Source organism: Salvelinus namaycush, chromosome 33 (assembly GCF_016432855.1).
Source record: "Salvelinus namaycush isolate Seneca chromosome 33, SaNama_1.0, whole genome shotgun sequence".
Lineage (NCBI taxonomy): Eukaryota > Metazoa > Chordata > Actinopteri > Salmoniformes > Salmonidae > Salvelinus > Salvelinus namaycush.
Genome location: NC_052339.1, coordinates 21,896,597 through 21,911,204, shown reverse-complemented (window position 1 = coordinate 21,911,204; position 14,608 = coordinate 21,896,597). Strand labels below are relative to the sequence as shown.

Genomic DNA, 14,608 nt, shown 5'->3' with positions numbered 1-14,608 from the left:
GTTGGTCATTGACAAAAAAAATCTAAATTGAATCCATTTTAAATTCAAGCTGTAACACAACAAAATGTGGAAGAAGTATGTCATTAAAGTGTTTAATCTGTTGTTGCTAGGGATAGTCACAACAACATTTAAATAAAAATTGTATTTCTTCCACTTTATTTTGTATTTATTGTGGCGGAGCCCCTGTAGTACCTCCGGTTGAATACCCCTGCAGCAGGGAAAGGGTTTCGTGTCTTTTGATGGCTGTACATTGTGTCATATGGATGTGTGGAACTCTACTTCTCTCCATTTCCTTTGTTGCATTTGTCCTCTTTTCTCTATAAAAGTATTTCCCCCACCTCTGAATCACCAGTATTGTAGCAGTAATTTGTATGGTTTGAATTTAACTCCCATACCCTCCCTTCATGTCTCCTGCCCACTGTGTACAGTATAACACAGGTAGAGCAGGTCCTTGCCCAGCTAACTAGCAGCCAAGTCAGATACGGTACCTGTAGTTCAGCTCAGGTGTGCAGGGCCTGTGTTACCGTCAGAAAGTCCTTGCTCAGGTGTGCTATAGTGTGCTGAGAGGTTCAGTGGAAGAGCATGGTCAGACATGGTCTTTATGGATCTGTCCTCTCAGCTGGAGATGATTTAGATGAAGACGAGTCATTGAACCTAAAGATGGACGGGTCATGGCTCATGTATCCATGGCTCAGGTACAGTATCCATTATCCATGCTCAGGTGTGCACATCAGGTGTGCCGGGCCTAAGGTCCAGTACTGGTCATAAGCCTTGCATGACATGGTTACGGTGGACCTATTGGCCTCTCAGCAGCAGATGATCTTATTGAAGGAGAGTCATTGCCCCTGATAATATGCAGTCAGGCTCAGGCCATGACTCATGCATCTTATTCATACTCAGGTATGCTGGGCCCAAGGTCCAGTACAGTTTAGGTGCATGGCCATTAGCCTGACATGGTCATGCTGGACCAACTCTGTTCTCAGCAGCTGAGGATCTTGATGAAGGCGCGTCTGAACTCAATGTTGAAGGTGGTGTAGATGACAGGGTTAAGGGCGCTGTTGACGTAGCCCAGCCAGGTGAAGGCGCTGTAGAGCTCCGGGGGAATACGACACGTCCTGCAGTGGGTGTTCAGGATGTGAGTCACGAAGAACGGCAGCCAGCAGATCAGGAACACTCCTGGAAGAGGGAGGGAAGGGGGATGGAGCGAGAGAGAGAGAAAAGGAAGGGGGGAGAGAGGGGATGGAGAGAGCAAGAGGGATGGAGAAAGAGGGGGAGGGATGAGGAGATATGGATGGGGAAGAGGGAGAGCATGATGGACGGAGAGAGAAAGGGATGGAGAGAGAGAGGGAGGGAAGGGGGATGGAGCGATAGAGAGAAAGGGAAGGAGAAAGCGAGAGAGGAAGGGGGGGAGAGAAAGGGATGGAGAGAGAGGGGGGGACAGATCGAGCGAGACAGTGGAAAGCGAGATAAAGAGGGAGTGTAAAAGAGAGTGAGTCAGAATTATGACTTCAAACACCTTCATTCCTCATGAACCTGTACAGTGTGTGGTGTATACATTAGCCTTACGGTCAGCTAATGCACGCTACAGCAGCCACAGAGAGCAAGCCTGGTCTACAGGGTTAATGGGTTTAACTTATGCTCCTATACAAACATCCTCCAGCAAGTTAACACACAGCAACTTCAACATACTGACAGAATTCCAAGTAGACCCATACCCCCATAGACACTTTATGTACAGATGTAGGATCTTAATTTGACCGGTTTCGTTGAAGGAGTAAAATAATCCTGCAGCAGAAGGATTTGATTATTATCATAAAAGTGATCATTTCTAACGGGAAACTAGTTTTGTTAGGCTACAGTAGGCTATTGTTTAGAGTCCAATTGCATTTCGGATACACTTGTACGTCATAGTGGAGAGACCAATATCTCTCTTGTGTCATGAAAGATGCGTTATAAAGGTTTCCTATCATTTCTGCCAGTAGTTTTGAAAGGAGCACTCACGAGCCAAAACGTCTCCCCGAAAATTGTAAACAATTTCATATGATATACTGTATCAAGTCCTGCAAAAAAATTATACAGTGCATTCAGAAAGTGTTCTTACCTCTCGACTTCTTTCATATTTTGTTGTGTTACAGCCTGAATTCAAAACGGATAAAAAAAAATATATACATCTCACCCATCTACACACATTACCCCATAGCGACAAAGTGAAAACATGTTTTTTACATTTTTGCTAATTTATGAAAATGAAAATGAAATATCTCATTTACATAAGTACTCACACCCCTGAGTCAATAGATGTTAGAATCACCTTTAGCATTGATTCAGCGCTGTGAGTCTTTCTGGGTAAGTCTCTAAGAGCTTTGCACACCTGGATTGTACAATATTATTCCTTAAATTCTTTAAGCTCTGTCAAGTTAGTTGTTAATCATTGCTAGACAGTCATTTTTTAAATATTGCCATAGATCTTCAAGCCAATTTAAGTCAAAACTGTAACTAGACCACTCAGGAACATTCAATGTAGATTTGGCCTTGTGTTTCAGGTTATTGTCCTGCTGAAAGGTGAATTCATATCCCAGTGTCTGTTGGAAAGCAGACTGAACCAGGTTTTCCTTTTAGGATTTTGCCTGTGCTTAGCTCTATTCTGTTTCTTTTTATCATAAAAAACTGCCTAATCCTTGCCGATGACAAGCACATCTATAACATGATGCAGCCACAACCATGCCTGAAAATATGAAGTGATGTATTGGATTTGGCCCAAACATAACGCTTTGTATTAAGGACATACATTTGCCACATTTTTTGCATTATTACTTTAGTGCCTTATTGCAAACAGAACGCATGTTTTGGAATATTTTTATTCTGTACAAGCTTCCTTCTTTTCACTTTGTCATTTCGGTTAGTATTGTGGAGTAACTACAATGTTGTTGATCCATCCTCAGTTTTCTCCTATCACAGCCATTAGACTCTGTAACTGTTTTAAAGTCACCATTGGCCTTGTGAAATCCTTGAGCGGTTTCCTTCCTCTCTGGCAACTGAGTTAGGAAGGACAACTATCTTTGTAGTGATTAGGTATATTGATACACCATCCAAATGAATAACTTTAACTTCAGGAGGTTGGTGGCACCTTAATTGGGGAGGACAGGCTCGTGGTAATGACTGGAGCAGAATAGGTGGAAAGGTATCAAATACATCAAACACATGGTTTCCATGGTTTCCATGTGTTTGATGCCATTTCATTTGCTCCTTTCCAGCCATTAATATGAGCCGTCCTGCCCTCAGCAGCCTCCACTGACTTCAACATGCTAATTGGATATTCAATGTCTGTGTTTGAAATTCACTGCTCGAAAGAGGGACCTTACAGATAATTATACGTGTGGGGTACAGTGATGAGGTAGTCATTCAAAAACCACGTTAAACACTATTATTGCACACAGAGTTCATGCAATTTATTATGTGCCTTGTTAAGCCCATTTCTACTCCTGAAATTATTTAGGTTTGCCATATCAAAGGGGTTGAATACTTATTGACTCAAGACATTTCAGCTTTTCATTTTTAATGAATTTGTAAACATTTCTAAAAACACAATTCCACTTTGACATGATGGGGTATTGCGTGTAGCCCAGTGACACAGTCTCAATTTAATAAATGTTAAATGCAGGCCGTAAGACAACAACATGTGGAAAAAGTCAAGAGGTGTGAATACTTTCTGAAGGCCCTGTATGTTATGAAATCAAATTCTTACAATATCTTACGGATTTGTAAGTGCTTAAGATTCCCTTCAATCTCTTTAAGCTATATAAAACAATGGTTGTTGATGTGTATGGCTGCATTTAAGATACTGTACATTTGAATGTCGCAGTAGTAGGACCTACAGTAGGACCTAGTAGTATGAAATGTATTCTGTCTGGTGCTTTAGCGATTTAAGCGAGCGATTGAGAAAGAACTGCAGGGTTTCAGTGAATTTATGTAAATCACGGGCTCATTTGACAACGCAGAAAAATTCTCACAGACAACAGAGTGATCGAATGAAGATACCGTGGGCTAGGTGTCGATTTGGAATTCAGAAAGTGTCTCCCCCACAGTTCAAAGTCGTCAAAGTCATGTGACATGGCTGACCGATCCAATTCTCTCTAGGCCAGAGAAGCTAGGGAGTGTCAGGCTGAGGACATCTGCTCTCTGTGTGTGTGTGTGTGGTATGTGTGTGTACGTGACTCTTCTGTCTAATTAAGCAGACACCTCTGATTAGCTTCAGTCTCACTCAGTAGGGCTTGGACTCGCCAACATGCCAGCTCTCACAATGAACAGCCTGGACCAATGGCGGCTAACAACATCCGCTAATCATTACAGTGTGTATGTTTGTGTGTGTTCGGTGCATGCGTGTGTGCAGGTGTGTATACCTTGTGTCTGTGTGTGTGCGCTTGCGTGTGTGTGAAAGAAAAATAGAATGGTAAGGTGCTATTGCAGGTGTTTCACCTCAGAGTCGATATCTATCTTTAGATCCCCCCACCCTATTTACATATCTATCTTTAGATCCACCCATCCAATTTACATATCTATCTTTAGATCTATCCATGCAATTTACATATCTATATTTAGATCCGCCCATCCAATTTACATTTCGGCTTTACCATGGTTTGTTCTGACTTAATAAAGTCTCACTAGAACTGCAGACAAACTAGTGCTAGGCACCCAGCAGTGAAGGTAATGAATTGTAACTGATATCCTACATAGGCAATACAATGGTATTGTACGGCTCTGGAGACATTGTTCTATTATTCTGCAGAGTAAAATGTTGTTATAATGGCGGGAATAGATCTGGGAGGGAGAGGGATTCTGACCTCTGACCCCCATGTCCATAACCCCAGTATTCTACAACAGTATTCACAGTCTATCATCCCCAGCTTCTGATTGACCCATTTGACTCCTTTGTCTCTCCTCTCTTTTCCACTCTTCCCCATGTGGTCCATGTGTTCTCAATCAAATCACGTGGTAGAGTTCATAGAGATGAATGAATAATACACATGGTGATAGTTCTAATAGAGAGAGTACTACTTCTTACCAAGAACAATGGCCAGCATCTGCGTAGCCTTCTTCTCCCTGTTCTGCATACTCCTGATTCCATGTTGTTGTTGTTGTTGGCCGGCCAGGGACTGGGAGCAGGGGGCGGGGCGGAGGGCCGTGTGAATGCGTCCATTGGACAACTCCTTGACCTCACAGCTCCTCCTCACGGGTCTACGCGCTCTCTCTTTGGCCAACTCCTCTTCTTTGGCGCGGTCCTGCTCGTGCTCGGTGTGGCCGCAGGAGGCGTGGCTGATGCTGCAGTAGTTCTGGATGTCCACTGGGGGCAGCAGAGTGTTCTCCACAGGGGCCGTGCGGGTACGCTTACGCCTCAGGCACCCCGACAGGAGGCGAGTTTTAGGGGGCACTGACGGCTCCACACTCTCCTGGAAGGAACACACAGTCAGTCATATCTGAAGGTGCTGACCAATGACCCTACTGTTGATCTGGTCCAAAAACAACCCCTTGTCCGATTCCAGAGGGAGGGGATGGGGGTATGCAGATTAAGGTCTGCGACACTGTTTGCTTTCATATTTCCCCTCTAATCAGGGACTTTTTCAGAACTGGGACACCAGGTGACAGGATTCCCTGACACTTACTCCTGATTCTACACGTGTCTGTCCCTAATCTCCACCCCTTACTTTCAGAGACCCCGGCCCTTCCTAGTTCACTGCTCCTTCCTTCCTGTTTCTCATGTCTCTGCCTGTCAGTCTGAACACACGTCTAACAGCCAAGCTTTGCAGCCCTGTTCTCAGGAGGAAATTAAAGCTTGTCATTTTCTCCATCTTTGAAGTAATTTGTGGATTATGCGCGAGCTGGTGTGACAAATAAAGCGCGAAACTTTAAGATTGGGATCTGAGTTTAGAAGCAGTAGGAGAGGAGCTTCATAATTCAGATTTTCAGCTCCCTCGCAGCCCTGGGGCTAAGACAAAGTAATGACACACACACACACAATGCTAAAAAGAGAACAGACACTCACTGCCAGGAATATCTGAATATGCCACCTGATTCATTGAGAGTCAGTGAGTTATTTAGATTATGTTTAAACCAACAACAGTGCAGCTTGAATACCCATCCAAAAACTCAGGTTGTCTATCTATCTGCCTCGAAGCTGTCTATCTATCTGCCTCGAAGCTGTCTATCTATCTGCCTCGAAGCTGTCTATCTATCTGCCTCGAAGCTGTCTATCTCACATACACTTTTAGTATTAGTGGTGACTCAAGAAACCCTGGAGTTCCTAAAGGAACCGTTGCTAGTCAATTGTTCATATTTGCACCTTTGGTTGGTCAAAAGGCCAATTTTAAAAAATCTGAATTGGGCTGCCTGTGTAAACATACCCTCAGTTCTTCAATAATCTATTCAAATCCCAAAGTTGGAATAGTTAACACTTTATTACTATATATAATCAGCAATGTTAATATTATTAATATTATATTAGAATACGTAATATGCATAAATATTCAAGGAAAATATGTACAAACTTAACATGATGAACAGGAATGACATTTACTCTAACGTTTGGCCAAAAATAACTATTTGAAAGCCATGCCTTTTGATAGGCTGCCACCTCTACAATATATTATTAAAAAGGTAAAAAATTGAACCCCTCCCATCACAAAAAGGTTCCAGTTTCAACCTTTAAACAGGGATTCCTCTTTTCTGAGAGGTTCCTCGAGGAACATTTTTGAACTGGAAAGGTTCCCTGTGTGGCAATTTTTTTAACCCCAAAAGGTTCTTCCAGGCTCCTTTACTTCTAAAAGTGTACTTCACCCTCTCATACTTTCCAACATAAACAAAAACCTACACGCAGACCGCATAAAGACATACACGCATGGACTCAAATACACACACACGCACTCAGACACACACATATACACACACACACACACATATACACACTACTCTTACCACTTTGATCCTGATGGGAGACAGGTCTCTCTTCTCCTTGGGAATTTCCTCCTGCAGACACGTCTCCTGGGAGAGAGGGATGAATGGAGCGAGAGGGGGATGAATGGAGCGAGAGGGGGATGAATGGAGCGAGAGGGGGATGAATGGAGCGAGAGAGGGGGATGAATGGAGCGAGAGAGGGATGAAGGGAGTGAGAGGGGGATGAATGGAGCGAGAGGGGGATGAATGGAGCGAGAGAGAGGGATGAATGGAGCGAGAGGGGGATGAATGGAGCGAGAGGGGGATGAATGGAGCGAGAGGGGGATGAATGGAGCGAGAGGGGGATGAATGGAGCGAGAGGGGGATGAATGGAGCGAGAGGGGGATGAATGGAGCGAGAGGGGCATGAATGGAGCGAGAGGGGGATGAATGGAGCGAGAGAGGGGGATGAATGGAGAGAGAGAGAGGGATGAATGGAGCGAGAGAGAGGGATGAATGGAGCGAGAGAGGGATGAATGGAGCGAGAGGGGGATGAATGGAGCGAGAGAGAGGGATGAATGGAGCGAGAGAGAGGGATGAATGGAGCGAGAGAGAGGGATGAATGGAGCGAGAGGGGGATGAATGGAGCGAGAGAGGGGGATGAATGGAGCGAGAGAGAGGGATGAATGGAGCGAGAGGGGGATGAATGGAGCGAGAGGGGGATGAATGGAGCGAGAGAGGGATGAATGGAGCGAGAGGGGGATGAATGGAGCGAGAGGGGGATGAATGGAGCGAGAGAGGGATGAATGGAGCGAGAGAGGGATGAAGGGAGCGAGAGAGGGATGAAGGGAGCGAGAGAGGGATGAAGGGAGCGAGAGGGGGATGAAGGGAGCGAGAGGGGGATGAAGGGAGCGAGAGAGGGATGAAGGGAGCGAGAGAGGGATGAATGGAGCGAGAGGGGGATGAATGGAGCGAGAGAGGGATGAAGGGAGCGAGAGAGGGATGAATGGAGCGAGAGGGGGATGAATAGAGCGAGAGGGGGATGAATGGAGCGAGAGGGGGATGAATGGAGCGAGAGGGGGATGAATGGAGCGAGAGGGGGATGAATGGAGCGAGAGGGGGATGAATGGAGCGAGAGAGAGGGATGAATGGAGCGAGAGAGAGGGATGAATGGAGCGAGAGAGAGGGATGAATGGAGCGAGAGGGGGATGAATGGAGCGAGAGAGAGGGATGAATGGAGCGAGAGAGGGGGATGAATGGAGCGAGAGAGAGGGATGAATGGAGCGAGAGAGAGGGATGAATGGAGCGAGAGGGGGATGAATGGAGCGAGAGAGAGGGATGAATGGAGCGAGAGAGGGGGATGAATGGAGCGAGAGAGAGGGATGAATGGAGCGAGAGAGAGGGATGAATGGAGCGAGAGGGGGATGAATGGAGCGAGAGGGGGGGATGAATGGAGCGAGAGGGGGATGAATGGAGCGAGAGGGGGATGAATGGAGCGAGAGGGGGATGAATGGAGCGCGAGAGAGGGATGAATGGAGCGAGAGAGGGGGATGAATGGAGCGAGAGGGGGATGAATGGAGCGAGAGGGGGATGAATGGAGCGAGAGAGGGATGAATGGAGCGAGAGGGGCATGAATGGAGCGAGAGAGGGATGAATGGAGCGAGAGAGAGGGATGAATGGAGCGAGAGAGAGGGATGAATGGAGCGAGAGAGAGGGATGAATGGAGCGAGAGAGGGATGAATGGAGCGAGAGAGAGGGATGAATGGAGCGAGAGAGGGATGAATGGAGCGAGAGAGGGATGAATGGAGCGAGAGGGGGATGAATGGAGCGAGAGGGGGATGAATGGAGCGAGAGGGGGATGAATGGAGCGAGAGGGGCATGAATGGAGCGAGAGGGGGATGAATGGAGCGAGAGGGGGATGAATGGAGCGAGAGAGAGGGATGAATGGAGCGAGAGAGAGGGATGAATGGAGCGAGAGGGGGATGAATGGAGCGAGAGAGAGGGATGAATGGAGCGAGAGGGGGATGAATGGAGCGAGAGAGAGGGATGAATGGAGCGAGAGAGGGGGATGAATGGAGCGAGAGAGAGGGATGAATGGAGCGAGAGAGAGGGATGAATGGAGCGAGAGGGGGATGAATGGAGCGAGAGAGAGGGATGAATGGAGCGAGAGAGGGGGATGAATGGAGCGAGAGAGAGGGATGAATGGAGCGAGAGAGAGGGATGAATGGAGCGAGAGGGGGGGATGAATGGAGCGAGAGAGAGGGATGAATGGAGCGAGAGAGGGGGATGAATGGAGCGAGAGGGGGATGAATGGAGCGAGAGGGGGATGAATGGAGCGAGAGGGGGATGAATGGAGCGAGAGGGGGATGAAGGGAGCGAGAGAGGGATGAAGGGAGCGAGAGAGGGATGAAGGGAGCGAGAGGGGGATGAAGGGAGCGAGAGGGGGATGAATGGAGCGAGAGAGAGGGATGAATGGAGCGAGAGAGGGATGAAGGGAGCGAGAGAGGGATGAATGGAGCGAGAGGGGGATGAATGGAGCGAGAGGGGGGGATGAATGGAGAGAGAGAGGGGGATGAATGGAGCGAGAGAGAGGGATGAATGGAGCGAGAGGGGGATGAATGGAGCGAGAGAGGGATGAAGGGAGTGAGAGGGGGATGAATGGAGCGAGAGAGGGATGAAGGGAGTGAGAGGGGGATGAAGGGAGCGAGAGGGGGATGAAGGGAGCGAGAGGGGGATGAATGGAGCGAGAGAGAGGGATGAATGGAGCGAGAGAGGGGGAAGAATGGAGCGAGAGGGGGATGAATGGAGCGAGAGAGAGGGATGAATGGAGCGAGAGAGAGGGATGAATGGAGCGAGAGAGGGATGAATGGAGCGAGAGAGGGATATGAATGGAGCGAGAGAGGGATGAAGGGAGCGAGAGAGGGATGAAGGGAGCGAGAGAGGGATATGAATGGAGCGAGAGAGGGATGAATGGAGCGAGAGAGGGATGAATGGAGCGAGAGGGGGATGAATGGAGCGAGAGAGGGATGAATGGAGCGAGAGAGGGATGAATGGAGCGAGAGAGGGATGAAGGGAGCGAGAGAGGGATGAAGGGAGCGAGAGAGGGATGAATGGAGCGAGAGAGGGATGAATGGAGCGAGAGAGGGATGAATGGAGCGAGAGAGGGATGAATGGAGCGAGAGGGGGATGAATGGAGCGAGAGAGGGATGAATGGAGCGAGAGAGGGATGAAGGGAGCGAGAGGGGGATGAAGGGAGCGAGAGGGGGATGAATGGAGCGAGAGAGGGATGAATGGAGCGAGAGAGGGATGAATGGAGCGAGAGGGGGATGAATGGAGCGAGAGAGAGGGATGAATGGAGCGAGAGGGGGATGAATGGAGCGAGAGAGGGATGAAGGGAGCGAGAGAGGGATGAAGGGAGTGAGAGGGGGATGAAGGGAGCGAGAGGGGGATGAAGGGAGCGAGAGGGGGATGAAGGGAGCGAGAGGGGGATGAAGGGAGCGAGAGAGGGATGAAGGGAGCGAGAGGGGGATGAATGGAGCGAGAGAGGGATGAAGGGAGCGAGAGGGGGATGAAGGGAGCGAGAGGGGGATGAAGGGAGCGAGAGGGGGATGAAGGGAGCGAGAGGGGGATGAAGGGAGCGAGAGGGGGATGAAGGGAGCGAGAGAGGGATGAAGGGAGCGAGAGGGGGATGAATGGAGCGAGAGAGGGATGAATGGAGCGAGAGAGGGATGAATGGAGCGAGAGAGGGATGAAGGGAGCGAGAGAGGGATGAAGGGAGCGAGAGAGGGATGAATGGAGCGAGAGAGAGGGATGAAGGGAGCGAGAGGGGGATGAATGGAGCGAGAGAGGGATGAAAGGAGTGAGAGGGGGATGAAGGGAGCGAGAGGGGGATGAAGGGAGCGAGAGAGGGATGAAGGGAGCGAGAGAGGGATGAATGGAGCGAGAGGGGGATGAATGGAGCGAGAGGGGGATGAATGGAGCGAGAGGGGGATGAATGGAGCGAGAGGGGGATGAATGGAGCGAGAGAGAGGGATGAATGGAGCGAGAGAGAGGGATGAATGGAGCGAGAGAGAGGGATGAATGGAGCGAGAGGGGCATGAATGGAGCGAGAGAGGGATGAATGGAGCGAGAGAGAGGGATGAATGGAGCGAGAGAGGGATGAATGGAGCGAGAGAGGGATGAATGGAGCGAGAGGGGGATGAATGGAGCGAGAGAGGGATGAATGGAGCGAGAGAGAGGGATGAATGGAGCGAGAGAGGGGGATGAATGGAGCGAGAGGGGCATGAATGGAGCGAGAGAGGGATGAATGGAGCGAGAGAGAGGGATGAATGGAGCGAGAGAGGGGGATGAATGGAGCGAGAGGGGGATGAATGGAGCGAGAGAGAGGGATGAATGGAGCGAGAGGGGGATGAATGGAGCGAGAGAGAGGGATGAATGGAGCGAGAGAGGGGGATGAATGGAGCGAGAGAGAGGGATGAATGGAGCGAGAGAGAGGGATGAATGGAGCGAGAGAGAGGGATGAATGGAGCGAGAGGGGGATGAATGGAGCGAGAGGGGGGGATGAATGGAGAGAGAGAGGGGGATGAATGGAGCGAGAGAGGCATGAATGGAGCGAGAGGGGCATGAATGGAGCGAGAGGGGGAGGAATGGAGCGAGAGGGGGGGATGAATGGAGAGAGAGAGGGGGATGAATGGAGCGAGAGAGAGGGATGAATGGAGCGAGAGGGGGATGAATGGAGCGAGAGAGAGGGATGAATGGAGCGAGAGGGGGATGAAGGGAGCGAGAGGGGGATGAAGGGAGCGAGAGAGGGATGAAGGGAGCGAGAGAGGGATGAAGGGAGCGAGAGGGGGATGAAGGGAGCGAGAGGGGGATGAATGGAGCGAGAGAGAGGGATGAATGGAGCGAGAGAGGGATGAATGGAGCGAGAGGGGGATGAATGGAGCGAGAGGGGGATGAATGGAGCGAGAGAGGGATGAATGGAGCGAGAGAGAGGGATGAATGGAGCGAGAGAGGGATGAATGGAGCGAGAGAGGGATGAAGGGAGCGAGAGAGGGATGAATGGAGCGAGAGAGGGATGAATGGAGCGAGAGAGGGATGAATGGAGCGAGAGAGGGATGAATGGAGCGAGAGAGAGGGATGAATGGAGCGAGAGAGGGATGAATGGAGCGAGAGAGGGATGAAGGGAGCGAGAGAGGGATGAATGGAGCGAGAGAGGGATGAATGGAGCGAGAGAGGGATGAATGGAGCGAGAGAGGGATGAATGGAGCGAGAGAGGGATGAATGGAGCGAGAGAGGGATGGAGAGAGGGATACACATGATGACTGACTCATCTTTCAACATGTAAGGGACAGTTTGAAATGTACCCTCATAGAATTAACTCTAAATAATGTTTACGACCACAAATAATAATCCTAGCGACCCTGTGTTTATAGTCGTGGATATCGACTTTGCCACTGCAGCATGCTTTTGTGGCATAGTCGATGCCACGAAGGGATACGTGCCAGGAGGTTGATGGTTCGCCCACCACCAAGGATGAGTTCAATCTCCCTGCCTGTTTCATTAGTTCTACACTACGATCAGAGCCAGACAATGATCAGCTAGGGGGACATCAGATTATCACAATTATGATGTCATATTTAGAATAATAAAAGCAACTCATTTTCCACCAACAGGTTTCTGTGCCAATGCACCACACAAGCAATAAACAAAGCATACCAACTTCAGGTGCTTCAATATCATGGTATGCGTTTTCAATACCACGATAGACTAGGTCAATCTCGACAAACAGAAAATACATCCCTCCCTACCTTGTAGGCCTACCCAGTAACCGTTTCCATTTATCAAATGGCCGCTGCACAGTTTGGATTGATTATATTTGTCAGTTACAAAATATATACATACTGTATATATACAGTGCATTGGGAAAGTATTCAGACCCCTTGACTGAGAGCTCTGGAGCAGGTTTTCATCAAGGAACTCTCTGTACTTTGCTCTGTTCCTCTTTCCCTCAATCCTGACTAGTCTCCCAGTCCCTGCCACTGAAAAACATCACCACAGCATGATGCTGCCATCACCATGCTTCACTGTAGGAATGGTGCCGGGTTTCCTCCAGACGTGACGTTTGGCATTCAGGCCAAAGAGTTCAATCTTGGTTTCATCAGACCAGAGAATCTTGTTTCTCATGGTCTCAGAGTCCTTTAGGTGCCTTTTGGCAAACTCCTAGTGGGCTTTCATGTGCCTTTTACTGAGGAGTGGCTTCCGTCTGGCTACTCTACCATAAAGGCCTGATTGGTGGAGTGCTGCAGAGATGGTTGTCCTTCTGGAAGGTTCTCCCATCTCCACAGAGGAACTCTGGAGCTCTGTCAGAGTGTCCATCGGGTTCTTGGTCACCTCCCTGACCGAGGCCTTTCTCCCCTGATTGCTCAGTTTGACTGGGCGGCCAGCTTTAGGAAGAGTCTTGGTGGTTCCAAACTTCTTCCATTTAAGAATGATGGAGGCCACTGCGTTCTTCGGGACCTTCAATGCTGCAGAAATGTTTTGGTACCCTTCCCCAGATCTGTGCCTCGACACAATCCTGTCTCGGAGCTCTACGGACAATTCCTTCCTTCATGGCTTGGTTTTTGCTCTGACATGCGCTGTCAACTGTGGGACCTTATATAGACAGGTGTGTGCCTTTCCAAATCATGTCCAATCAATTGAATTTAACACTGGTGGAGAAACATCTCAAGGATGATCCATGGAAACAGGATGCACCTGAGCTCAATTTCGAGTCTCGTAGCAAAGGGTCAGAATACTTATGTAAATAAGGTATTTTCACTGCAGCCTAGAGTAGAATTTTGTACTCACTTAAAAACAATATTGCAATTATTAATTGCATTGTGGTGTTGTAGGCTAGTTTTGTTAGGAGAATTGTATTGTCCCTAAACAAGATCAATAGGGGAGCTTTTTCAGCTGTGTGTCTCATGTCTTCACTGTTCTTTCATGCGCAATGATGCAACTGGCCTCTCCGTTGCCTATCAACTATTCCTATTTGTTCTTGTGGATTCATATTGAAAATGTATGCAGCTTTGAATGCTTTTACCTGTGGTATGATTGCTAGTTAGCCTATTGCAAATCTGGACAAATGATCCACCGACTCCTATTGTCACTATGAATGGTAGATAGAGGGCAGGGTAGACAGACTGCTAGAACATATTGACCTGTGGTATAGTAAAGGTTAGCACACAGAAAAGCGTAGTGCATAAAGGAAGTACCAAAACACCTTAATGTAGTGGAGGTGCATGCAAGCAGATGAGGAAACTTGGCTATATGGAGAAATTATATAGTAAACCTGCAAAAGAGCGAATGTTAACGAGGGAAAAAAACGCACTACCATCCTCTTTGCCCAATGAAACAATACACAACCCTCACCAAAACAAAAGTTAGTCAACCCTCCCCTATTTTGGACCCCCCCCCCCCAGTAAATTTCAAACTGTCCCTAAACACACATGAGGCGGGACGGAGAGAAGGAGGGTGAGAGGATTGGCAGAGAGGAAATATCAAACCTGACTCATCCTTCAAAAGGTAAACAAATCTATCTTAGCACCCATTCCCCAATCCATCCATCTGTCAATATAGTAGCTGTTAACTAAACCACGTAGCACAGGGCCATCAAACACCTTAAACCAGATTCCTCAAGTTCT

General features: G+C 48.5%; 1 protein-coding gene across 1 annotated transcript in view; it reads right to left on the bottom strand.

The window, feature by feature from the left end:
* Window positions 1–979: 979 nt before the first annotated feature.
* drd3 (dopamine receptor D3) overlaps window positions 980–14,608 on the bottom strand; it is a 54,583-nt gene continuing 40,954 nt past the window's right edge. The window contains exons 5-7 of the mRNA XM_038973193.1: window positions 6,970–7,035; window positions 5,063–5,447; window positions 980–1,176 (exon numbers count right to left, since the gene is read on the bottom strand). Of these exons, the coding sequence (XP_038829121.1) occupies window positions 980–1,176; window positions 5,063–5,447; window positions 6,970–7,035 (648 nt within the window). The remainder of the gene's footprint in view (window positions 1,177–5,062; window positions 5,448–6,969; window positions 7,036–14,608) is intronic.